At 39.4% G+C, this 25,929-nt stretch overlaps 1 protein-coding gene across 3 annotated transcripts in view; it reads left to right on the plus strand.

Annotated features, from left to right (window-relative positions):
- ntm (neurotrimin) overlaps positions 1 to 25,929 on the plus strand; it is a 657,985-nt gene that overhangs the window by 503,692 nt on the left and 128,364 nt on the right. The window contains exon 2 of one of the 3 annotated variants that reach the window (XM_074672947.1): positions 7,036 to 7,126. In XM_074672947.1, the coding sequence (XP_074529048.1) occupies positions 7,036 to 7,126 (91 nt within the window). Of the gene's footprint in view, positions 1 to 6,481; positions 7,127 to 25,929 lie in introns of those variants that run through there. The other 2 variants (XM_074672948.1, XM_074672946.1) reach the window with 2 other exon arrangements.

Here is a 25,929-nt window from a genome sequence, read left to right on the forward strand (position 1 = left end):
ATTCTGATTTTGCTCTGAAACATTAAAATAATACTACTACTTCTACTACTACTACTACTACTACTACTAATAATAATAATAATAATAATAATAATAATAATACAAGTTTTTGATTCAAAGTATTAATGCTGGATGTTCAGACTGAGTGTTTGCAGATTTTTAAATCTTTACGTCTTCAAACGGTGTAGAAATCCCTGAATCTGTCTGTGGAATGATTAAATGGTAAAAATACCTCAACACCTTTACAAGACTTGCTGAAATGATGAGGTCATCCTATAAGGACGACTGGTTCATGACACTTTAGAGGAGTGAACCCCAAGCACCAAGGTCTGCTCAGACCTCCAGAGGGCTGGCCAATCAGGCGTGAGGGTTTTGAGGGTGAAGTGATTTAAGGGGCCGTTTACACAACAATGGTTATAGGGTGAAGCACAAAAGTTTTGTTGCATTTCAGCCTCACGTTTATACGGAAATGGCGTTTTAGCCGACCGAAAATGCAAACTTTTGAAAACGACCTCCTGAGTGGGATTTTTCTGAAACGCTGCCGACACCATTGTCGCGTAAACAGTCAGACGTCACACTCCGCTTTGCCGGAGCATATACAACAGGACAACAGCCTGTTGTTACGATTGTCTTGAACCAGCGTGTTGTGCTTGTGCTGCTCAATCTGCTGACTGTCTTCAAACAAAACGTGCATCTGCTGCACCACTTTTGCACTTAGTATTCACTAATACACCAGATGATCCGCTCAACTGTACTTCAGTGGAGATCTCCCTAAGGACGCTTCTGGACAAGGCTGTTATAGCGCCGACTACAGGCCTGGCATGCTTAGAACAGCGTTTCCAGTCCCTTGGCGTTTCCTTGTAAATGCAGATTTTTCTTTTTTTTTTCTTTCACTGCGTTTTAGTACTTTTGGATGAAATGTTGTTGTGTAAACGGGGCCTTAAAGAGACAGCTCCTGAACTGAAGTGTTTTAGACAGAGGCTGAAATAAAGTAGTTGTTTTCTAAAACACCAATGAGAGAAAAACAGAGATTTTTATGAGCTGGAGGAACAGGATTTAGACTAAAATAACAAAATGCTTAGTCTTTCTGTAAAGGTAAATGAGTGTTCTTTTTTTTTTTTTTCTAAATGTGACTTTGAGAATCAATTGAAAACTTCTTCTTCTTTTTTTTTCAGATCATTATTGTTTTCTGTGTTTGGGTCTCCCAAAGCCAAAATGGAATAATTCAGATTCACTGTCATTTTAATTGCCTCATGCTAATTTACAGACTTAGCTTGTGTTAGTTCAAATGCTGATGGGAAGTGATTGACAAAACAAAGATGTTTGAGATAAAGAACATTCACTATCACCCCAGGAGGCTCCCACTCCTTCATTTATGTGACAGTTCCATTTATGTGAGCTGCAGAGCAGAAGCATTTCTACTCAGTGTGAAGGTGGGGGATCTATTATGAGCCACGGCGCTCTGAGCGAGCCCAGTGAAGTGTCTATAGCTTCCTTGGAATGTGCTGCCCATGGGCTTGTGTTCTGGATGGCATCGCCTCTTCTCCAGTTTGAGATCTGGACCATGAGGGAGCTTTGATGCTGTCGAGCCTGCAGCACAGCCTCTTCCTATGGCCTCATCACAGACTGCTTAGAGATCTGTGCATTTCAGTGTCCACACTGTATGGGGAACATAATGTACACTGTGAAGTAAGAAAAGGACTCTCATTCAACAGTTTGAATAATAAATAAATAAATAAATACATAAATAAAGACCTAGACCATGACTGATTTACTTTCACTATAATGAAAATTATAGTGTGTGTTTACATAATAGCATCATACTTCCATCTCAATCAAACCTCTGTTTCTTCAGTAAGAGTCCTGAACGTGTTATTACCCCGCACTGACTTGCGCAAAGCTGACCTTTCTCTGGTAAAACATGTGTATTATACAGGTGTTTCCTGGTGATAGCTCAGGGCATGCCCTCTTGTGCAAAAACTGACACCTGATCAAGTGTTTTTGTCTTATATTTGATAAAAAATGCCATACTATATTTGATAGAGCCACTTTCACTTGACCAGCCCAGAAAACAAAAACATTTTTTTCAAGTTATTTAAAGACAAAACTAAGGTCTGAGTTGCTTGCAACAAGTGAGAAAAAAATAAGAAAAATGTGCTCATCAAGTTTCTTGAAATTTACGTCTTGCTACAAGAACCTATTCTCTTACCCCATTTAGTCTAAAAAGACATTTTAACTGAAAATACGACAAAACACTTGATTCAATTTTATGTCATTTCTTTTCTTTTCTTTTCATTTCATTTCTTTTCTTTTCTTTCCTTTTCTTTTCTTTGCAGTGGCCATCACCATCAGCATTTGCTTTAACTTGTTGCTGAATTGTCATACTGCTTTCTTTGACCAGGCTGTTATTAACTGTGACTCTGTCACTAATAAACCCTCAGATCATTTCTGCCTCTTGGTTCTGTTATTGATCCTCAGGAGACACTGTTATTACTGTTATTATTGTAAGTCTTGATCCAGAAGGACTAAAGATGACAGTTATCATAGTTATGTTAGGCCACTGGAGCATGGGTTGTTTCAACAATAGTTAAATGTGTGTACACAGACATGGGGCTGGGGCATTTATTGACATGAATGGGCAGTGGATCTAAATTTGATGTTGACTTTCTTGTTGTTGTTTGTTTATCTGCTCCAGATTCAGGGATTAATAAACTCCCTTTTAACAAATGAAAGGAAAAAATAGAAAGAAAGAAAGAAAGGACAAAGGGAGGGGTGCAGGGTGTTTAGGGGTGAATTATGTGGTCAGTTGGTGTAACCAATGTTTCTCATAAAAAAAACTGATATACGCAAAAAAAAGTGACTATGGAAATGAAAGATATGGAATTTAAGATTATTTTAAAACAACTGACCATAAAGAGAGAGAAAACACTCATGTGTACAGCATGCTGACTTGATGAATAATAAAACTTAAGAAAACAACAACAGTCAGCCTGTGAACACATATATTACATGTTTATATTCAGGGGCTCTTCTTCTGCAGCTTCTGTCAATAGAATTAAAAGAACAAACTGTTCCATAAGAACAGCTTTAAAGCTGCTAATATACACATTATCTACGTAATGCTGCTGCAGATTAAATGTGATACCATTTCACATCTCCACTCTGCAGTTCAGAGAACATGATTACAGATGAAAAAATGAGCTCTGTTTGCTTTGAAGTCCGGAAAGCCTTGAATTTCTTCCAATAATGACTGCAGGTTGTCACATTCAGATTTTTTAAATGGATTTTGACATTTATTGGCCAGGCGGAGTTTCTTCAGGCCTTTCAGACACACATGCAAATGACTGACTCACAGCCTTGGGAGTCAAACTAATTAAAACTTGTTATCATTCCTACTGTGTGCATAATTCCGCCAGGAGATTACAAAAAAACAGGGTTTAAAGCACAGCATTTCAGATTAGAATGAAAGCTAGAATGGACAGAAATGTACAAATGATGAAAAACAGCATGACTTTAAAAAAAAAAAAAAAAAAAAAAGTTGAACACTATTTTACCAGAAAATGTTTTTAATTAGGAAAAAAAAGACATTTGAAACAGCAAAGCACTGCTGAGGACAGGGTTAGATGGCTCTGGATTGAATACATGCAGTTTGACTTTTTCAGCTGGTGGGTCGTCTGACACAAGGCTAAGCTCCAGCAAATATGCTAATATAATCAGTTAAGTGATAATAAGTGAAAGCAGACTCTTCTCTCTGAATGTTTTATTTCAGATCCACTCAATGACCTCTAGCGCAGAATCTGATCGCAGTAAATCTGTTAGCTTCAGTTTGTCAGTTAAAACAAAACAAAAAGAAACAAACCAACAAAACAAGCTCCACATGCTGTACAAATTAGTCTGCAAGGAGGTGATGCATATACATCTCCTGTGCCTAGAGGTAAAGAGAGGTAAATTGTAGCATTAGAAAAGAGGTATGATGTGGTCAGACAGAACAGTGTGAATCTGCCAATGAGCAGATGGTTGAAAAAGGAACGTTCAAAGAGTTTAGAAGTTAAAGCATACAATCACATATCTCTTCACAATTTAACTAAAGACTGTATCTTATGTTGCAGAGACTGAGATAATATGGACTTCAGCACATTAACTCACTTTCCCTCTGCATCAGTTGAGTGCTTCCATGACAACATCTGACTCTCTGTTTCCCTGAGACCCAAGAAAAAGCTTTTCAGAGTGATTCCTATTCATAACAGTTTCCATGAGAGAAAACTCAGGTTTTTATCTTTACGTTATCTCTGAGCCACCAGCTGGTTAAAATGATACTATCAGCTTTGACTGACCACAAACAGACTGGTTTACTGAAAAAAGGCAGCAAGAACCTGAGCACAGAAAGCTGGGTACAAATACAAGACACAAACCAGACTTTCAAAAGATAAAAGGGTTTAATCAAACCCAGGCAGTCAGAACAGGCAAGGTATCAGGCAGACGTGAGGTGAAACAGGAGGCAAAGTTCATACACCGCAAGACAAAGGCTACGACTGTCACCATGAAGTACAACAAACTGGCAACAAGACAGTGAGAGACATGAGGTTAAATACAAGAGGTAATGAAGGTGATGGGAAACAGGTGGGGAGGAACAATCAGGGAGCAGATGTAACTAGACGGGGGCAGGGCAGATAGGAACAGTTCTGAATCAGAGACAAGGGTTAGTGACTTCAAAATAAGAAGGTACGACAGGACATGAAACATGAATGAGTAAAATAAAGGAAACCTGACAGATGGACAGTATTTCAATGCTGAATAGCCTGTTTGTCGTTTACCACCCAAACACACACACACACAGACACGGACACACACACACAGACACGGACACACACGGACACACACACACACACACACACACACACACACACACACACACACACACAACCCTAACATAGCACATAGCAAAACATAAAAAAAATATAAAATGATGTATGCAAATTTAAAAACTCCCTGCATTTTTTACTGGTGATAATTTCACTAAACAATGGGCTAAAAATCTCGCTCCCTAGATGGATGGATGGATGGATGGATGGATGGATGGATGGATGGATGGTATAATAATTATCCCACCTCGCTGGGGGAGCTCCCTTCCAAACATTAAAGAGAAATGAAAAAAATAAACTTGTAATATATTTTATATGAGTGTGATTTTTGTCCCCAGGAAGCTAGCAAACAAGTTCTCAATGCATTTGTGTTGTTTTATTCTTGCCTTTGTCTTTTTATCCTTTACTCTAAAGGTGTTGGTGAGAAAAATGTAAGTGTGTTTTAAAGTGATTGGAACTTTGTGGATGAAGTAGAAAACTATGTATCTTTGGTTTTTTACCTAGTTCACCAAAAATGTTGGAAGTATCCAATATAAGGAGTGGGATAAAAAAAAATAGGCATCAGAATTTATGTTTTACAACTTTTAAATCAGGATTTATTGTTAAAAATATTTTGTTTTCATATAAAATTAAAATCCTTCATTTCACACTTTAAACTAGGATGGAACAGAAGTTACCACTTTCCTCCAGCAGAGGGCAAAATGGTTTTCTCTGACTCACGTTATTGGCATTTTTTGTTTGTTTGTTTATTAAGTATGGCCCCTTATATAGTCTATGGACATCATTTTCAACTTTTCACATGAACCTGTGTTACAATAGCGAACAAAAAATAGCAAATTCAGAAATATCAAAAAATCACGGTTTAAATCCAAAAATGGTAAAAGAATTGCATTGGGAGAAAAGTATTTTTTCCCGGCCTTATCAAAAACACTTTGTTGTTCTGCGGGAGAGTTTGTGAGGGCTCTGAGGCCAAAACATAATAGATCCACCACCAATAAAAACCAACAACTGCACCTGAATACATGAAATATGAATGTGACGTTTAAAACTTTTATAGATGTAAGCGAAATCTTGATCATGTCCCTGCTGCTCAGTGGTTGGACTGAGGACAGAAAGCTTTTTGATTGTTTGTTATTGTTTCACAACAGCTTAACTTGTGCACCAAGTGTGTGTGTGTGTGTGTGTGTGTGTGTGTGTGTGTGTGGGATGAGTGGACTCCATCAGATCATCTGTGGCTCCACTTCAGATTCATTAAGAAGTTTGAAGATGATGCAAACATGGAGTGAACCGCGGCCCTGCATGCTTTTAGCAGATCCCACACAGCTTTTACTGTCACGCCGTAATGACATTTTATGAGAAATACTTAAAGTGGAACAATATTTAATTGTATTATATTGTAAATAGTTCAGGAAATACAGACACTTAGAGTTTTTTTCAGTGTGAGCAGCAGAGGCACACAGCTCATATAAAAGCACTTTAAAGCCTCATTTCCTCTCTCTACATTATTAATGTTAAGTGTTTCTTTTCGCATGAGTTTTTTTTTCTTTTATTGGGAATGAAAATCCATTTGCTCTCATCGCTTCCCAACTGTCCGTCTCTGACGTCCCCACAGGAAGTGCGCTCGGAATAAAGAGAAGCTCCTCTCGCTCAACTCGTGACAACCGATGCGAATCTCAAACTTCGCGTCTCTCTTTTCTCTCGTGACCTGGCTGAGTTGATCGTGTCGTGCGTCATCATAGTTAGGCTGCATTTTACCGCGTGAAACGCAGACACGAAGGATTTATCCCGCTGTGTCAGGACTTGGAGTAACTTGTGAGAGCAGTACAGACCACTAGCAGCCCCCAGAGCGACAGACAGGAGGGGTTTGTTTCCCTCTGTGTGCGGAGAGCGGTAAACTGTGGGTGTTTCTTAGAGCAGATAGGGTCGAGTATCTCCCCTCCCACGCGCGCTGCGCGGCTACCTGGCTAGAAGATTTGGATTAAGACTAATGAACTGGGGGGTAAATAATCTGCGCGGGACGCTTCGCTGGACAAAAGACAAATCATTGTCTCGCTCTGGGATTCCTTCGAGCCTCTCTGACAGCTGAAGACGATGTCTGTCCGGAAACACCTGCTGGCTTTTTTCAGATGCTCACTTCTTCTCTCTCTGAGGATGTTGATTCTTGTGCCTACAGGGTTGCCGGTCCGCAGCCAAGGAGATTCACAATCTGACAACACAGTGATGGACAATATCACCGTCAAACAGGGAGAGACTGTCATCCTCAGGTGAGTTCTGCTTCATATTCTGCTTCTGTCGATGCTGATTCGGGTTTTTTAGCCCCAGCCTTCAGGTTCGTAGTTTGAAGTGTGGCAAGACGCAGAAACATTACTGAAGTGCTGTCTGTTTACATCAAGCTCCCGCTGTGGAAAAAAAAGAGGGATTTCAGGGGGATTTGTATCTGGAAAACACTCAATCCAGAAGCGATACTGCGCTAATCTTGAGCAGCTGTTAACCACAGATGTAGCAGTTTTTCATTGTTGTGTGACGGTGCAGATAGAGAGGTGAAGGAGGCGCAAAGTGTGACACTTCCAGCTCTTCCTCCTCTCAGAAACGCTGTTTCCTGTATGTGTGCTGAGAGCTGTTAAAGGTGATAAACAAAAACACAACATCTCTGACACCAGCACAGTGTTTGATGCGCGCGCAGGCGTGCGTTGAGCCGCTCTTCCTGTGGACAGGAGATTGTCTGCGCTGACCTTTCCCCTCCTCTGCGCCCTCAGAGGCTTACTGGAAACAGAGGGATTTGTGTTGCTTCCAAGTGATGTCGGGAATGTGTGACATAAGCAGCGGTCGTAGTGGCTGAAGAAGGGCTTTTCTTTGATAGGACAGTTGTCATATTGTGCTGTGTGGGAGGCGGGGGGTCACAGGAAGCATTGTAAGAACTAAATACTTAAAGTGTTGTCCTGTAGGTGAGTCACATGGTGTTTAACTCTTTATGCAGCAGGTCTTGGGGTCAGGGAGAAAACTAAATGCCACAACAGAACAAAGAGGTGTGTCATGTCCAGTGAGAACATTCAGAAACTTGTGGAAAAAAAAGGGGATGTTGCTAAAAGCTGTTTTGAACCAAACCCTTGTGATACAAACTGTCAGATTATGCACTTTATCGTGACACAGTATCTCCTTCATCACTTTGACATCCACATTCATCCTCAAAGTGTGTGTGTGTGTGTGTGTGTGTGTGTGTGTGTGTGTGTGTGTGTGTGTGTGTGTGTGTGTGTGTGTGTCCGACTTTTCTGGTTCCAATACTGATACTGACAACTGGGCTTTGGTTGTTGACAGATACTGAGAAGATACCAGTGTTAATAATAACCTGTATGCCCTACTGTGGGAAGACTGGCAATGTTTTGGATAAGGGCAAAACACGAGTATAAGGAATTGCAGAAGCTAAAATTTTAAACTTATTATAATATTCTATTATTTTATTATTACTTATGTATTATTAATATTTAATAATATTTTAATGTTTAAATGTTTACACAATTTCTACTCAACTGTTTACTTTTATACCCTTTAGACTAGTGATGTAGCAAAAAACACAGAAAGTGCATCAGAGGTAACATTTCAAATCAATTAGCCAAGAGAGCAGGTAAGAAAAAAAAAAAGCATAAAGCTGGTTGCCAGGTTTGGCACCATGGATTGACCCCTTCCCACTGATACTGATCCAGCTTTGAGGGGCACAGATGCTTGATACCTGGCTCTGTATCGGTGCATCCCTATTCCTGACAACTCAGAGGTTTGGGAATTTTCTAAGTTGAAAACTCTGACCCCGACTTCAGAGCAGCAGATGTTTGCTGTAAATAAAAATAGTGAGGTAATGTTGTGACAAGCGGCTAGTAATATGTTTCTGTTGTGTTTTGCTTGTTATGAATTTAGCTCTGTTGCTTGTAAAGATCCACTGACCATCAGTCTGTGACTTCCAGTTAACTTACGATACAAGCGCCTCAGTGTTGTCTTTTAAGATGTTAGGGCAGCATTATAACACAGAGACTGAAGCAGGGCCAGATCTCCAGATTTAGAGCTTCCGCAGGAAGTGACCTGGACCTGTTGATCTGTAGGAGGAGACTTCAGGGTCAAAGTTTTGGGACTGGAAGTGAATTCATCCTCCCCCTTGTTGTGAACCTGCCTGCTGAGGTACAGACCTCTGGAGCTGGCTGCTATAATGTACTACGTCTCCTCTTGATGTCTCTCCAGTCGGCTGACTGAAGTAGGCCTACTTTAGTTTTTTGGACCTACACAGACACAACTAAAAAGAGAGGAGCACCTACAGAGAGGAGCTGAGTCCCCCTGAGAGCAGCCAGATAATGACGTATACACAGACACACAGGCCAGCACAGCTAATACCTTCTGCTGCTCACCAGGAGCTATTTCAGACTCCTGCAGTGACCTTAATCCACATGATGTAATTATTAGCTTGTTAGCCACCCTGCTAAAGTTAGCTACTTAAACATCAACTATGAATGCTCTAGATTCAAAATGGTTGAGGCTTGTTAGTCTTCAGCTGGCTGCCCTGTGACGTGCTCTGCTCTAACGCTTCAGAATAAGGTGGATAGGTTGGCTATCTTTGTTTCTCTGTAGGTATCACCTCCACTGACACACACACACACACACACGGGTCATCTCAGGCTGCAGAGAACAAAGACACTCGGATTAAACTGAGAGCAAAAGAGGGGGAGAAGTTAGTCTCTGCTGAGGATTTCACCCCACCCTCAGATGGCCCACGCTCTTTTTCCTGCTAAAGACATTTTAAACTTCTCAAATTCAGAAGCTTGGATGGATGAAACTTTATGCTCTCAGTGTTAGCTCCACATCATAACGTGAATAAACAAATAGGTTGTGATCTGACCTGAATGACACTTAAGTTTTCATTACTTCATTTTACAGCACAAATGACATTTTTATCTCATGAGCATATTTGACAGCTCAGCTCACAGGCCTCAGAGCTAAGGTCATTAGAATAATATATCTGTTTGACTTTGAAATTTTTAATTTCACGTTTTTTTGAGCTTATTTGTTTTACAGTCAGAGGAACACTTTCAGAAAGTCTGACCTTGGTAAAAAAAAAAACATTGTGACCTGTAAACTGGTAAAAAAGCTCAACGCAGAGTGCTTGTGACATGCTCACTCAGCTTTGTTTTTGATGCTTTTTATTGAATTTAACAAAACAGAGCAGGTGCAGATATGACAGGGAAGACGTGGGTTGATCTGGGGTCATGGTCTTTATTCAACAGACTTTTAAGAAGAGACCATCTGATTGGTTACAGTGCACTGGCTACTCTGTTATTTTACGAACATGCTCTTATGTTGTCATGCTGTGTTAAAATGACTTTAAAACACCTGGAATAAAGGAAAAATAAAAATGTGCTGTGTGAGGGGGAAGTATGTTGAAAACAAAATCTGCATTCAGATCAAAGTAATGCTTGACCCTCTGACCAAGGCTGTTTACCAACAAATTGAGCCAAACTAAATTAAAACTAGGGCTGAACAATTAATCAAATTGAAACTGACATCATTGCAAAGGCTGCAAGTTGAAAATAATGATAATAAAAAAAATAAAATTAAAAAAGAGTTACATGTAAACAGACCTGGGGGGAAAAGTAACTTGAACAACCCCCCCCCCCAAAAAAAAAAAAAAAAAAAAAAAAAAAAACGAAACAAAAAAAAAGAAACAGCAAAAGTCGGTATGCTTTTTTGTCTGTAATTGCAATAGTTCAATCAGGATATGCTTTTTTTTTAATCAATTCATGCATCAAATCATCTCATGTCATCATAACATGTAGGCCTTGTCTACTGGAAAGAGTTGTTTATATGTTGACAATATCCTTTGTCGTGTTGGTCAAACCATAGAATGAACTTTTGCTTGTGTTTAGTAAATTATGCAGAAGATAAATGTCACCCCCCAAAAAAATCTTTTGCTAAATCACGATTGCAGCATTGGTTCAAAAAATGTGCAATTTGATTATTTTCCAAAATTATTCAGCCCCAATTAGAATTTATATGACTCAACTAATGTGAGGAATGCAGATCACCAGGAGGACACTGTGTGTGTTTCCACTCTAACTCTGTACCACTTGCCTTTCAACCTTCACTGACCTACTTCAGGACCATGGACAGTGCACTGCTTTATTATTAAGTTGTAGAGGTGCAGACCTCACATCCACATCATTACAGTGCTGCTATCCAGTGTATGTGTGTGTGTGTGTGTGTGTGTGTGTGTGTGTGTGTGTGTGTCTGTGCGTGTTTGTCTTATCATAACCCATCCTGAAGTTATAGTGAAAGTTGAAATCAGACTTAACTTAAAAATAATGTATGATACAAATCTTTCATAATCCAGAGGAGGAACGTGTCTCTCTGAGAGTTTGCTCTCTGCAGGGCTCAACATAATTCTCTTTTGCTACTGGCCCCTTATACATTTTTACTGGCTGGGATGCTGACAAAAGAAACTTTTTTGTGATTTGTTACAGTGAATATATTTAAAATAAACCAAAAGCTTTTTTTAAAGGCTAAATTCTCACAAAGGTCTATCTTAATATAAACATTTGTGCAGAGCAGGTCACTCAAAACACAGAACAAGGTGTTCGTTGGTGCTAGCTCCTTCTGTCTGTTTACACTAGCAATTCAATATGTCTTTTGACACATGTAGTGCATGTTTTAAACTGTTGTCAATGCCTTCAAATACAAACCCTGTCTTTGTCCTTTTACAAATATATATAGGCAAACTTTATTTCAATATAGTAACAACATTGGGACCAAACTTAAAAAATTTAATGTGAGTACCACATACACTGGAATAATGTTAAGTAATGCAGATTTTATTCATTCCATGCAGATACACTATGAACTGTTAGAAAAATAACACTTTCTCTCTCTCTGACCTGGATACTCAGGAGACCACCTAATCTGGTTTGTGATTGGTTGGCTGAGGTAGTAAGATAACCACTTTATCAAATAGCACAAGCTAGCAATCAGAGTTCCTTTACAAAAAAAGAAAAGAAAAAAAAAGAAACCCTGGGTGCAGCATAATTTTTAACAGATGTGAGTAGCATTCAAGCTAACCATGGCTGGCTAACTTTGCAAACTTAAATGTCTATCAGCTGTGGGCTACTGTGCCACCAGCAGAAATAATTGGCTGAAGCTCAAAAAGAGTTGTACCGTCATTAAAATGTTATCTTAGGCTGGGGATTCTGAACAGCTCATACCTTAGAAGTTAATGGATGAAAAATGGTTTTTGAAGGTGGTAACTGACCTATACCTGCACAAGGTTGGACAGCACCTAATACTGACTGCCTCATATGCCTTATTCATTATGGGTTGCTAGGTGCCGCCCTGTTGGCTATGGCTGCCTGTTACAGCAGCTCTCTCTTCTTTGTCTGTTTCTCATGTTTTTTTCCCATCTCTTTTTCGTAATCTTTGTATTTGGGGTGGATCATTGCTTTGTGTGGCTCATTTGTTGGTCATGGACACCAAACTTTTTGTGGCTTCAGTGATATTTGTGCTACTTTTTCTCGTGATTTGTCGGGAGATCCTACATGTAACCATGGCTGCATTGTTTACATGTGAACTCAGCTGTTTGCAGCCTGTAGCATGTCAGTGCTAAGTGGTGTAAGGCCTGATGTCCTCCCATGGGGTGAGAAGGAGGTGAAGACTACGTGCTCGTTCTGACGTGTGAGCTAAGAAGTGACGACATGGACCTGTCCTTCCATCCATCATTATTAAGAACGTAGGATCTATCTCCAATAAGAGAGCTCGCCATGCTAATCCAGCAACGGGGGGAATACCAGAAGGCAGAGTAGCAGCATGCTATTCACAGACATGGCTAACGGAACTGACATCAGACACCGGGAGCTTCACCTGCTGTGGGCGAACAGGATGCAGGAGACAGAGATGGAGCATGACTGGCTCTGTCCTGGACCCTGTGAAGGTGGAGGCTGGCTGAACTGGGGGATGATGGACGGACTGTCATCATCTATTTTCTTGTGGACCTTTTTGCGCTTTCTTGCTTTTTTTTTCTTGATTGCTGCTGTGACTTCAATTTCGTTTTACTTGTTACAATGACAATAAAGTTCTATTCTATTCTATTCTATTGTATGCTATTATCCTTGTGGGAACCACTGCCATTGGAACCAAAGTCAGTGGTATAAATAGACGTAGTCTGTTTCGTCCCCATCTGTTTCAGATGTTATGCTAAGGGGTTTGTCTTCCACATTTTTATTTTCTTATTGAAATGACGAAGTGTTTTGTTTTTTTATTCACCTTAATATTTAAGTCCTTTTTACTAAGAGAAAAATAAATGAAGTCATTGTCACAGTTGACGGTCAATTCTGAGAGCTTAATGTCCCACTAACAATGGAAGGCTAACTTTTGTTCTTGCTACATTCTTTTTTTTTCATATCAGACAGATTGGAACCAGGAATTTTTAAAACCTGGAATCAATGAAATAAAAATGTGACCCATTCTTAAAACTATACTTTTCAATCCATGCCCCCTCTGTCTCTTTCTTAACCTTACCTTAATGTCAGTCATGCTTCTGCTCTCACTTAATTCCCCTCATGGTAGCCTGCCTCTATATGATTTGAGTTTTTTTTTTTTTTTTTTTTTCCGAAGGGTTTACTTCTTTTTGATATGATCACAGAGAAAAAGATCATGGATGTTTTAGCAGGAAGTGGAATTGAATAATTTTTGACAACCTTAAGAAAAGCCTCAGCCATTTAAATCAGAACCCCTCTGACTGTCAGGTGATAGTACAACCCACAGTACCACTGGGTAGCACAGTGAGAAATATAATCCAGAACTAGACAAAGTGTAGTTAGTAACTGAAAAAACACTCTCTGGACTACAATGTCCCTGTGCTGTGGCCCATTTCGCTTGTTTTGAAGCCCTTGTTTGTGGGTTTTTCACCATGCCTACCTCAGAAATTGCCTCTCTAGGATGATTAAGGTTTTTTGTATTGAATAAAGTTATTACTCCCCGCTCGGCCGTGCACCGGTCAAATTGACCGGTGAGTCAGATGTTGGCGTGATGTGAATCCTGCAGGCTGAGCAGCGATGGCCGTGTCAGTTCGTCTGAAATTGATTTGCACATTCTACGGTAATGCTTTGCTTTCATCTTGTTGGTGAGTGCTTGCTCGTACAGGCACATGGTTTGAAAAGGCTTTTGGATCTGAAGCACATGGTGGATGCTCAACTTTTAATGGGGTCCAGCTGTCTGTAGTGGCTGTTTGAAAATAAATTTCATTTTCTTCTGCCCATGAAGTCCAGTCAGTTTTTTTTTTTTTTTTTTTTTTTTCAGACAGAAGGGATGGGAAACGGCTAACTGCTGCATCTATTAGGTAGATGATTGTTGTGCCTGAAATGTATCCCTACTTTGGACATTTTTCGCGTAAGTGAATACACTTTCTTTTCTTGTTTTTTTTTTTTTTTCTTTTTCATTGATTCCAACTCAGGTAGTATTACATTTCTTTAATTCTCACTATTCTTAAGTTGCAGGGCTTCATGCTGGTGTTTACCAGTGTCCATAGTATACTGTCAGCCTACTTAATGGTGATATGGATTTTCAGAACACCAGTATATTGTGTGTCTCGTATACAGTAATTCCTCTTCCACTCACTTTATGCAGGGCTGTTAGCCCTGGTTGCTCTCAGCGCGATCAGGTTACAGAGTTGCGTGGTGGGGTCCCCTATCACCTGTGCACCCTCCTTACACCGCTTGCTATTTAAAAAAGTCTTTTAGATGTTTGTCCGTCGTCTCTTTTCACTGTGCTGTTTGACATTTTTGAATCTCGGGTACCCCCTGGAGTGTCATTGCTGACCCCAGAGGTACACGAACCCCCATGTGAGAACCAGTGCTCTAACAAAAACCAGCTCTCACTATCATAGCAGAATTTCTTTCTGCAAGAACGGAGCAATCTGCTGATGTCTACATGAAGTTTTGATTTGTTTTTTAAGTGGTCGAAGGATGCACAGAGTTGAAGATACAGTATGTTATGTGCAAGTTTCAGCCCCATAATTTAGTATCAAGGAAGCATTTTTCTTGATAGCCAGCAAATGTTCTGTTTCTGCTCTGTGTTAAAAATTCTGTCAAAGCATCAAAAATCAAGTTCCCCTTGTCTCTCTTTATGTGTTTTCTTTGTCCCCATTCAAGGCCTCCTGTCTGTCTGCTGATACAAGGCTTTTTGTTCCTTCCTATGTGCAGTGAAATTTGAAATCTCTCCGTGGCCTTTCAGTACACCATTTAGAGCTCAGAGTTTAATACAAGCTCTCATTGAAAGCAATACAGAGAATAATAAATGCTTTCTCTGAGCAGACGAGGAAGAACTGTGCTCTTTGTCGGGCTCTGTGAATGTATGGCAGCCCATTGACGGAGCTGCTTTACATAAAGCAGGCTATAGCTGGACTAAATAAGAAGCACATTAATTTCCCAAGGCTCCCCTGGCACAGATGGACTTAAAAAGAGGAGCACTGCCTCCTGAGACCGTGATTAATAAATGTCACTGCTGTGGCCCAGGTGGACTGACAGCCTCCTAAGACACTTATCTACCTGCACAGACGGCGCTGCTCTCACAGCAGAGTCATGTTAACATGTATCCCTTTGTCTCTGCGCTGCCTGATGAATGCACGTGGGTTAAATGTTTCACACATGAGCCTTTATCCCACTTCTCGAGTATACTTGCTTTGGCATTTAGTCTGCATGTAAGATTCTTTGCTGGACACGTGTATGAATCACACACCCAGCTCACCTGGAACATTAGGGCTGTGAATGGACCAATAGGCACCCAGCACTCTGCTGTCAGCCTGTAAGACACTTCCATGTTAGCAGCTCCCAGCAGCGGACTGATTTTAGTCCTGCTTTGCTACAGGCCAAGATTGGAAAGCTGGTAATTTGATTTCACACAGGGATGCTAACGATTCTCTCTGTAAGTCCATTTGCTTTCACCTTGCTGCGTCTGCAATCCATCAGCCACACATCTTCACTTATCGTCTTCTAATCCAAGAAAGAGGTTTTTCTCCACAGCGTAAAGTGAGCACTGCAGCAGAACAGGATCACACCACGTTTTCATAAGTTAACACAATGTTATTGAGCTCGTCCTGACAGAGACGGAGGACTCTGCGACTGGAGGCATTCCTCCCATTTAATTAGGAAGCTGTAGGAGTGTTTGTCTCTCAACCTGTGTCAGACACGAGCAGAAACATGCAGAATCCAAAAATCACGATTTCCTCCATTTGAGAGAAATGTTCACCATAAAACATGGGGTTTTACATCTGTTAAAGTTTTTTTTTGATACTTTTTAATAATAGATATTTATCTTTCACTCGAGTTGGTTTGATAATCTCATACTTACCTCCGTTATTATTGACATCTACTCTGTACGTCTCTCTTTATCCCTCTCTTTAACCCTGACATGAGGTAGGATGTTTGTTCTTGTAGCTTAAAAAGTATCATTGTGATCAGTTCTGTTGTTGCAGCAAAACTAATGTTATGATATTTTGGCCTCGTCCCCCATGTTGATAATCAAAGCGTAAAACAACTTTACAACTCTGTGTTCTTTGGCTGTGCAGCTACATACTGTAAGTTTCTGTTGAAACGGAAGGAATAAGAGGGAAAAAAAAACATGTTTTTTGTAAATTATGTCAAATGTAAATCTTTATGTTCAATACCATGTGCTTTAAAGGTAGGGTCTGCTGGAATTTCTGTTACTTGTTAGCAAACACAATATTCAAACTGGGCTCAGTGCCAGCAGCAGCGCACACCTTCTGCCTCTGTCCGTGACAGAAAGCAGAAAGCTAACTTGTGTCACTCTTGGTCCCGAGCCACTCTCCAAGTTTCTGAAAGCAAGAGAAAGTCAAGCCAAGCTTCACCCTAATGTAGGAAAAAGCTTTATTTTTTTGGCGTTTTGTTTCTTTGTGGTTGTTTTTCTTCCTCGGTGCCACGTCCACTATCATAGCCACTCTGATTGGCACCCACTCGCCATTATTAACATGCAAAGTCACTTGCACACTGGGCGCATTGTGACTGCCTGAGGTAACCACACTCAGTCCCTCAGAAATGTCCTGAAAAAAACAAAACAGCAATATACAGGCAGAGGGGGGTAGTTGAGGCAGACACTGACACACATGTATAGAGGCCCAGAGAATTGTTATTCCTGTAATAGTTGACATTTTATGTTTTGGAGAAATCCTACAGACCCTACTTTTGAAGAAACAGTATCTGATATTTACATCCTCAGCAATGATTAAATGCACTAAAACTTCTGAGAAAGAAGAGTTCAACCTTAAAACAGACTATATATATATATATATATATATATATATATATCTATATCTATATCTATATCTATCTATATCTATATCTATATCTATATCTATATATATATATATATATATATATATATATATATATATATATATATATACGCATGATACTGGATATTTCAGAAGTTTCTTGAAGTTACATGTTTTTTTTTCAGGATTCTTAGAAATTACTGTTGTCATGAGCTCAGAGCAGTTTTTTTTGTCATTTATCTCCCAGAGGAAGTGGAAGTTGAGTGTGAAACTCTTCTTTATTTTGAAGCATTAAAGTAGAGGAGCTTGTTTCCTAACAGTTCATGTTTTGCTGATGGTTGTGGTTAGACCTGTTTGTCCTTTAATGAGACTCTTATTGGAAATATTATTTCCTCGTTTAGCTGAGCTAAAAGGTCTAATTCCTCTCTGATTTCCTCAGTCAGACTTCTATAATTCAAACCGCTGAGATGCAGCGGGCTGAAAACTGCTGGGTCAGGCCAGGTTTTGCAGTCATAAATTTCATCAACAAATCTTAATAGAAAATAGACCCGGGAGACTTTTTCTACTCTTGTACTTCCTTATATTAACTTGAGCAGATGCTCTGGGAAAGAGCTTGGCCCACATATACCGACGCTCTGTATTGTTGTTGAGAATAATCCCATATCTCCAGCGGATTAAAGATTGAGGACTTGCTGAACTGTGGAACGGCAGCAGTTTGTCATAATTCATCTCTGGAATGTATTTCTTTCTCCCCTCCTCTCCCCGTGTCTCCCCCTTTCGCTCGTTCTGCTTTGAAGGGATTTAATTCTGCCTTGAATGCTGTCCAGGAAATTACAAAACCACTGTAATGAAGTGTGGCTGATTGGACAAGTGCCCTTGTGTGAACACTCATTTTTTGGTTATCCAGGAATTTTGAAACGAGTACCAGCCAGGTTGAATTGCTTTAATGGATTTTTTAGCCTTAACCCTCAGCATGTTGAAGCTCTCTGGTACCAATCCTGTTCAGGTAATAATCCTCTGAAAAGGCTGTGGCCTGTTTAATCAGAGCAGAGCTGACTTTGTACTCATCTCAAGAACCTGGAGTTTGAAATTGTTGAACAGAGTTGAAATAACAGCGTTCTCTGTTCCTCAGCATGTACTCTTGTTCCCTCACATGTACAGTGGCCAACAGGAACAAATAAGCTGCAGCTGCTCCTAGACTCTGGGAGGAGAAGAGGAGGAGATTTCTTTAGATAAGGAGATAAAAAGATCAAAACAAATGCTTCAGCACCTGCAGCACATTCAAGCCTGTCAGCTCCCAGACATGAGCAAAGTATCCACTAGCAAAAATCGCAACGTTTGGATTGAAAGAAACAAAAAATCTAAGCAGTTTGATATCTGACATGCTTACCAAACAACTAGCTGTGCTCCAGATTTAACACGTCTTACACTTCTTACAGTCCAGGGTTAGAAAACACAACAAGAGAAGACCCTGCTGAGTAGATTACAGCATACAACTCTTTAGATTTAGGAACCACAGCATGACCAGAACATGGTGTAACCTTTTAGAGATTCTGCCAATTTGCAGTCAGTGTTTCTGTATCATAAAACTTCACATCTTGTACATATTTTTTGTAGTGGTGGGACTTGATTAAAAAAATAATCTAATTAATTATGCCATTTGTAATTAATAAATTGTAATTAATTGCATTTTAATCACATGAATATTCAACATCAGAAGCAACACTTTTCAATTCAAACAGATTTTGGTAGAAGACTAAATCATTGAATATTGTCATACGCAAGTTTAAACCACAAAATCCTGTTTATTTTGTTCAGAAGATGTTTTTTTGAGGACACTACTTTCAAGTACATTCATCAGCCATTATGTAATAAATAGTGCTGTCAGGAGATTAAAAATATAATCTTATTAATTACAGGATTTGTAATTAATTGATCTAATTAATCACATTTTAATCTTATACCTGCTTAAGGTCCCCACATAAAGAATTTGAATTCTAAGGCATTACAAAATAATAGTGCATGACTAATGAGTGAATGAATGTATTCAAATGGATACACGAAAAAGAGAAGATGTGTAAATCCTTTTTTTTTTTCAACTGGACAATATTAATGAAAATGTCTGTGTTCCCTGCCATTGACGTTCAATTACTGTTTACTGCGTATATAGAAGTAAATTATATTTTTCAGCGGAGGGAGGCGGGGTCTGGTGGAGCTTCTCAGTCAAAATCCTGCTTGTAAACTATTGTGGGTGAGAGCGGTGCGCTCTTTAGACCAGAGCTCAGCATGGATATGAGGAGAAATGGGTGATGACAGAGACACAGAGAGATGCTGCAAGTCAGAAAAGTTCAGGCAGCTCACGCTCCAACTGAGGATGTGTTGCTGTAGTTCAGAGAGAAAGAGCGGCGCCATCGTGAGAAAAGACGTCAGAGATCATGGAGAGGATCAAAGGATGGAGCGCCCGAGATGAACGCGATCAAAAAAGTTTGATTTGCCTGTTTTTTGGACAAAAAATAGGAAGAGAGACATAAAAGAAGAGAGTCCACTCTTATTAAGTAACTTTGGTGTTTATATAGTCATAGAAAACAAGATTATTTGGGTCTTAAAAGATCATTCAAGATGCTCTGAAAATGGCCGGTAGCTAATGAGTTAATCTTGCGTTGATTTTCAAATATTATAATTTTATATATATTCTAAAGGAGGGGTTTCAGAAAGGGCATAAACTGTAGAAGGGTGGAATAGAAAGTTACGTTCTATGCATGTTTAAGTCTCGATCACATAGCCAGACAAAAAAAAAATCATTATGCGCCTCTGGTATTGTTCAAGCAAAATGTGGAGGCGGGCCATATCTGGCCTCCGGCCATAGTTTGGGGACCACCATTATAAGCCATTGAAGTTTACTGTAAAGACACTTCAAATATAGTGTATTTTTCTGTAGCAATTTCAATGTCACAAACAAATCTAGTTGACAAAAACATAATTTCAACCCTGTCATGTTGTAATTTTATCTTCATTTGCCTTTTGTTTAATAGTATTTCTGTGTTCTAACAGTGCTACAGTTATCTCTAAAACCAACCAAGAAAAAATGATTATTTATCATATTTTTACCATAAAACTGACAATTGTGCAGGGTCCAGTATTTTACAAAATATAACTTTAAATTAAGCACTGCTTGTTTTTTTTCCAGTTTACACTTTTTAGATGTTGCCGTTTTACAGCTCTTCACTGTTAATGGAACTGGAACTAAAAATATGTAACTACGTGAAGTTTGGTTTGAAATAAAAGGTTTGCTAAACTTTACCTGATTAAAATTTTCTCCCTTTTGCCTTCAAATTTTAAAAATCCATCTGAAAGATCTGCTTGAATCATCAGACTGATGTCATTTTATGCATCAAAGGGTTGGATTTAACATTAATATAGTGATTTAGAAGAGAAATCAGAATATCGAGATATATATCTTGTGTTGAGATATAGCCTACAAATATTGAGATATTGGATTTTGGCCATATCGTGCAGCCCTACTCCTAAGTATAATATGGACTTTTTAAATGACTTTTGGCTGAAATCATGCCAAAATATGACCGTGTTCTTAGTGTTGGGGATTTTAATGTCCATGTGTGTTGTCCTGATAAGCCAATGGCTAAAGACTTTTTAAATCTGATTGATTCTTTTAATCTTGTGCAGTCTGTGTCTGGTCCCACACAAGAACATAGACACACACTTGATCTTGTCTTATTTGGTTTGCCTGTTTTTAACCTTGAGATTTGTGATGCAGTGTTTTCTGACCATATGCCTGTATTATTTGAGGCTGCTGTTGCTTGCAACACAGTTAAAGCTCCCGCAGCTCCTCGGCGCTGCCGTATTATTAACCCCTCCACTGCTGGTCATTTCTCAGCTCTCAATCAGAACTGTGTCATACCTGACTACCTGGCTAAATGGCATGACTCGGGCTGTCGGATGCGAGTGCCGTAGAGCTGAGCGGAAGTGGATAAAGGACAAACTGTTGGTGTCAACTCAAAAGTTTAAGTACTGTTGGCGCCATTATCAGATAACTGTGGAGGATGACAAAATAAGACATTTTTCTGATATTATTGTGTTAAACTGTCACAAAGAAAAAAAAAAAAATATATATATATATATATATATATATATATATATATATATATATATATATATATATGTATAAACTGTCACAAACCGTGTGTTCCGTGTTGATTCTGTTCTTAATGCCCCTCAAACTGTCTGCATGGAGGCCTCTTCTGCTGTTCGTGAAAGTTTTCTTTGCTTCTTTATTGACAAAGTCAATTGTGCTAGGGCTCAAATCTCTCATTCTGTTTATGACCACCAGTCTCTGTCCCCTGCTATGTTGTCTTTGAGCAGTTTAAGCCTGTGACTCTGCCCTTTCTTCACAAGATTGTGGGTCATTTAAAGCCCTCAGGCTCCAAGCGACGCTGTCCCCCTCGTTTATTTAAGGAGGTTTTTTCCACTGTGGGGCCATCTGCTATGGCAGTTATTAATAGCAGTCTGTCCTCAGGTGTGGTGCCTGTGCTTAAAAAACCTGGTCTTGATTCCACAGTTCTTTCTAACTTCAGGCCAATCTCCAAACTACCTTTTCTTGCAAAAATTTTGGAAAAGATAGTTTACATTCAATTAATGGCCTTTCTGGAAGAACATAATATTTTAGAGGTTTTCCAATCTGGTTTTCAATCCCTTCACAGCACCGAATCAGCTCTTTTAAAAGTTTTTAATGATATACTTTTAGCTACTGACTCTGGTGACTGTGTTGTCCTTGATTTAACTGCTGCTTTTGACACTGTGGATCACGATATCTTGATTGGTTCAGGTCTTACTTGACTGATCACACTTTCTCTGTCAGCCTTGGTGATGCTGTATCCTCTTCCTCTGCTCCTCTCTCGTGCAGAGTTCCACAGGGCTCAGTCCTAGGCCCTCTCCTTTTCTCTCTATATTTGCCCCCCCTAGGATCAGTACTTAGAAAGCATGGCATTGCATTCCACTGTTATGCGGATGACAGTCAGATTTATGTCCCCCTCAAAAAGAATGATTAGTACTCTCTTTAACTGTTGTTTGAATGCCTTGATGACATCAAAGCCTGGATGGGTCTAATTTTTTTTAATTTTCATGATCAAAAGACTGAGGTGATATTTTTTGGTGTTATGACTGGGACCCCTTCTGAAGATCTGGGTTCCCTGGCCCAGTACAACAAACAGGCCATCACAAACCTGGGGGTTAAAACTGATCCTGATTTTAAGCTTGACGGGCAGATAAAGGCTGTTGTGAAATCCAGCTTTTTTCATTTGAGGCAGCTGGACAAAATAAAGCCAATTCTTTCAAAGCAGCATTTTGAATCGGTAATCCACGCCCTTGTGACCACTCGGCTGGATTACTGCAACGCTTTCTATGTGGGGGTTAGTGGGTCCTCCATCGCCTGTCTTCAGATGGTACAAAATGCAGCTGCACATCTTTTAACTGGCACACAGAAATATGAGCACATAACCCCATTTTACCCTCACTTCACTGGTTGCCTGTACAATTAAGGATTGATTTTAAAATTATTTTATTTGTTTTTAAATCCCTCCATGGTCTTGCCCCGCCCTACCTCTCTGAGCTTCTGCACCCTCACACACCTTCCCGTTGTCTCAGGTCAGCTGATCAGCTTCTCCTGAAGGTCCCTAAGACCAAGCCGAAGCTCAGAGGGGACCGGGCAAATGCTGTTGCAGCCCCAAAACTCTGGAATGGGCTGCCTCATATTATAAAGCAGGCCTTGTCTCTGCCTGTTTTTAAATTCCTCCTTAAGACCCACCTTTTCTCCCTGGCCCTAGCTGGTGATTGTATTATTATTATCATTATTATTATTATGTTTTTTATTTTATTCTGATTTCTTCTTCTGCATTATTTTATTCATTTTAACTTGTTTTGTGTCTTTTAAATTGTTCCTTGTCTTTGAAAATTCATTTTACTTGTGTTTTATGTCTATTCTTTTATCTTGTAATTATTATCATGTACAGCACTTTGTTTCAACTATGGTTGTTTTTTAAACTACTTAACAAAGTTGGATTGTCGACCATTCTCGGTCGGGCTAATCTGTTTATAGTGTAGTATAGTATTCTGGCATTGACTGAAATGTTGTGATTTTTCTAAAATTTGGGGTTTTCTACCAGTCCAAGTGTTTTTTTTTTTTACAGCACTTGAGCTGAATCAATAAAAGTTGGGCTGAGAGTATCAGTTTTATCTGAGCTCACATCAACCTGTCTGTGTGTGACCCGGTTTGATCTCAGGAAGAGCTCATGTCTCCCTGACACAGACAGCTTTGGTGTTGAGTGAAGAGGCCAGAGATATTAAAGTCAACAGAAAATAAGTAAAATGTGCAAAATGTAGAGCAGAAAATCTCTTATGCCTTTGAGTGAGAAGAGCTACTTTGATTTATGTGTTGACAGAATGTGACAGACTAGACCAGCAAGAGACAAGACATGTACCATGATAAAATACAGGAAGAGGCAGCATTCTACAGAGAGCTTATGGTCTCAGCAGAAGCCCAGCCCTCTGTCTGTTGAAGATTTGGTTGCTGAATATGCAAAATCAGAAAGCCCTCTAGAAATAAAAGGTAAGTTTGTTTCTGGGGAAGTATTGTGGACAAGGAGGAGCATGACAGCATCTGTATTCAGACCCACTAACCCCGAGTGTTCCGGCAGCAGAGACTGTCAGTGTGGCTGAGGAAACAGCTGACTCATGGGGTTAACCTTTCCTGAACATCGTAGCAAGTGATAGAGTCCAGCTGGAAACAATTCACAAAACTAGCGAAGGATATTCAATAACTCATTTAACAAAAGTGTTTTCTCTTCATTTTCCCATGACTCAGATGTGAGACACTTCATTTGACATGTAAGTTCAAATTTCAGTTATTTTTCCTCTTTTTGGAGTTTTGTTCATCCTTACATAATTAATCACTCCTTAAAATGAGGTTGCACTGTAAACAGAGTCCATAGATTGTTAAAACAGAAATAAAAAGAGAAAATATTTCAGAGTCCAAAGTAGCACTCCTACATGATATGTCAACTTTTCCACTGTGAGGTGACTTTCTGAAGTAATCTTGAAATAATTTTAGCCTGTTTGAATTAAGTCTGTCCCTGCAGTGTTCAGGAGTGTCTGATATTAAATAAAGCCAGACTGAGAAGGAGAGAAAATGAAAGGAAGAGACAGAGAGATGGGTGGGAGAGAGAGCTCAGGATTAGGGGCTTAAAAGATCCTCGGCTTCACCTCCCCTTTAGCTGCAATATGTCAATACTGCAGGGCACACACACACACACACACACACTGACAAACAACACAGGGATGAGTAATGGATATACCACACCACTGCTTTGGTGGACCAAACTTAGGCTCAGTGCAATATGTAGAGCTCCCACTGAGGTCATAAAACCTACAAAGGTCTGAAACAGGATAGACTTTACAATGACTAACACAGGAAAAGGGGCTTCTGGGAAAAGGTTGCTTCCAAATATGAAGACCACTGGAAGAGGATCCGTAAAGTATGAGAGGTACAGGTCACGGTGCTGTCAGGAGCTTTGAAAGAGAAAACCGGCGACAAACAATTCAAGACACAGGCACAGTGTTCAGAGCCCTCACCTTTAGCTTTCTGAAGATAGAGCAGGGGTATTGAAAAATAAATCATGGTCAACTTTTTTCACATCAGTTAATATTAATGAGAATCACAAATTTAAAGGTAGAGGGTCAGGATTAGCATTGAGTTCAGTGCTGGTTTGGATCTTGTACACTTGTTTCTCGACCAGATCTTTAACATATTCTAGTAAACAAAGTCAGATGTTTCAATAAGGTCACTTTTTTTTCTGGAAAACATGAAACAAAATATTTTTTAGTTAAAGTATGGAGTTAGAACACTGGTAAAAAGATTTGTTATTGAAAGAAAAGAAGAAAGAATTGAATCTGAAACAAGCATTGGCATCATAAAATGTTAATTAAAAACAAAATACGGACATTTAAAAATGACATTATTTTTTGAGGATTTCTTTGTTATGTGTTTTTCTGTGTGTGACAGGGTTGGTCTTGTACTTTTTTATTGGATGCAATGTTTTGTGAAGTGTGTGTACGTAATGAATTTTCCGACTGGCCCTGAAGTATTCCCCCTTATCAGCTCATTTGAGAGCGGTGTGCGTGACTACAGGACAGACACCGAGCAGCAGATAGCAGAGGAAAGACAGCAGGACAGCAGCGTAGAAAATAGTTTTCTTGCCTGATCAGCAGAAGAAAGTTCATTTACAGTTTATAAACACATTTAAGTTGCACTTAGTATATACTGACCTTAAACTGGTTGCATTTTTTTTAATAAGGAAACTGCTCAGAATGGAAAAATACTTAAGCTAAAAAGTAAGACTCAAGATTTGTACTGTAATTTGTAACACCATTTTCTTTTAGTTAAAACTTGGTTCTGAAAAGTTATAGTTAAGGAACAGGTATCGAAGTGAAGGTACTGGTACCGGTACTGGTATCAAAGAATTCTGAACAAAACCCAGCCATACACAGACATCAGACCTGTGATGACACTGGCTGAAAAGTATTGAAATCAAAGCTTTATCCCAGCTCAAAGATTGTGCCAAAAAGAAAGAGCAAATCCAAGTTTGCATTCACAAAATAAATAATTTTATATACACATACTTTAGGTTCAATGTTTGCTTATCAAAATGGTTCAGTGCAGGCAGCGTGTGATCACGCCATGTAAGC

The sequence above is a fragment of the Halichoeres trimaculatus genome, unplaced genomic scaffold (assembly GCF_033239565.1).
Source record: "Halichoeres trimaculatus isolate MK-OKI-2021-1 unplaced genomic scaffold, fHalTri1.1 fHalTri1_scaffold_6, whole genome shotgun sequence".
In the NCBI taxonomy this organism is placed as follows: domain Eukaryota; kingdom Metazoa; phylum Chordata; class Actinopteri; order Labriformes; family Labridae; genus Halichoeres; species Halichoeres trimaculatus.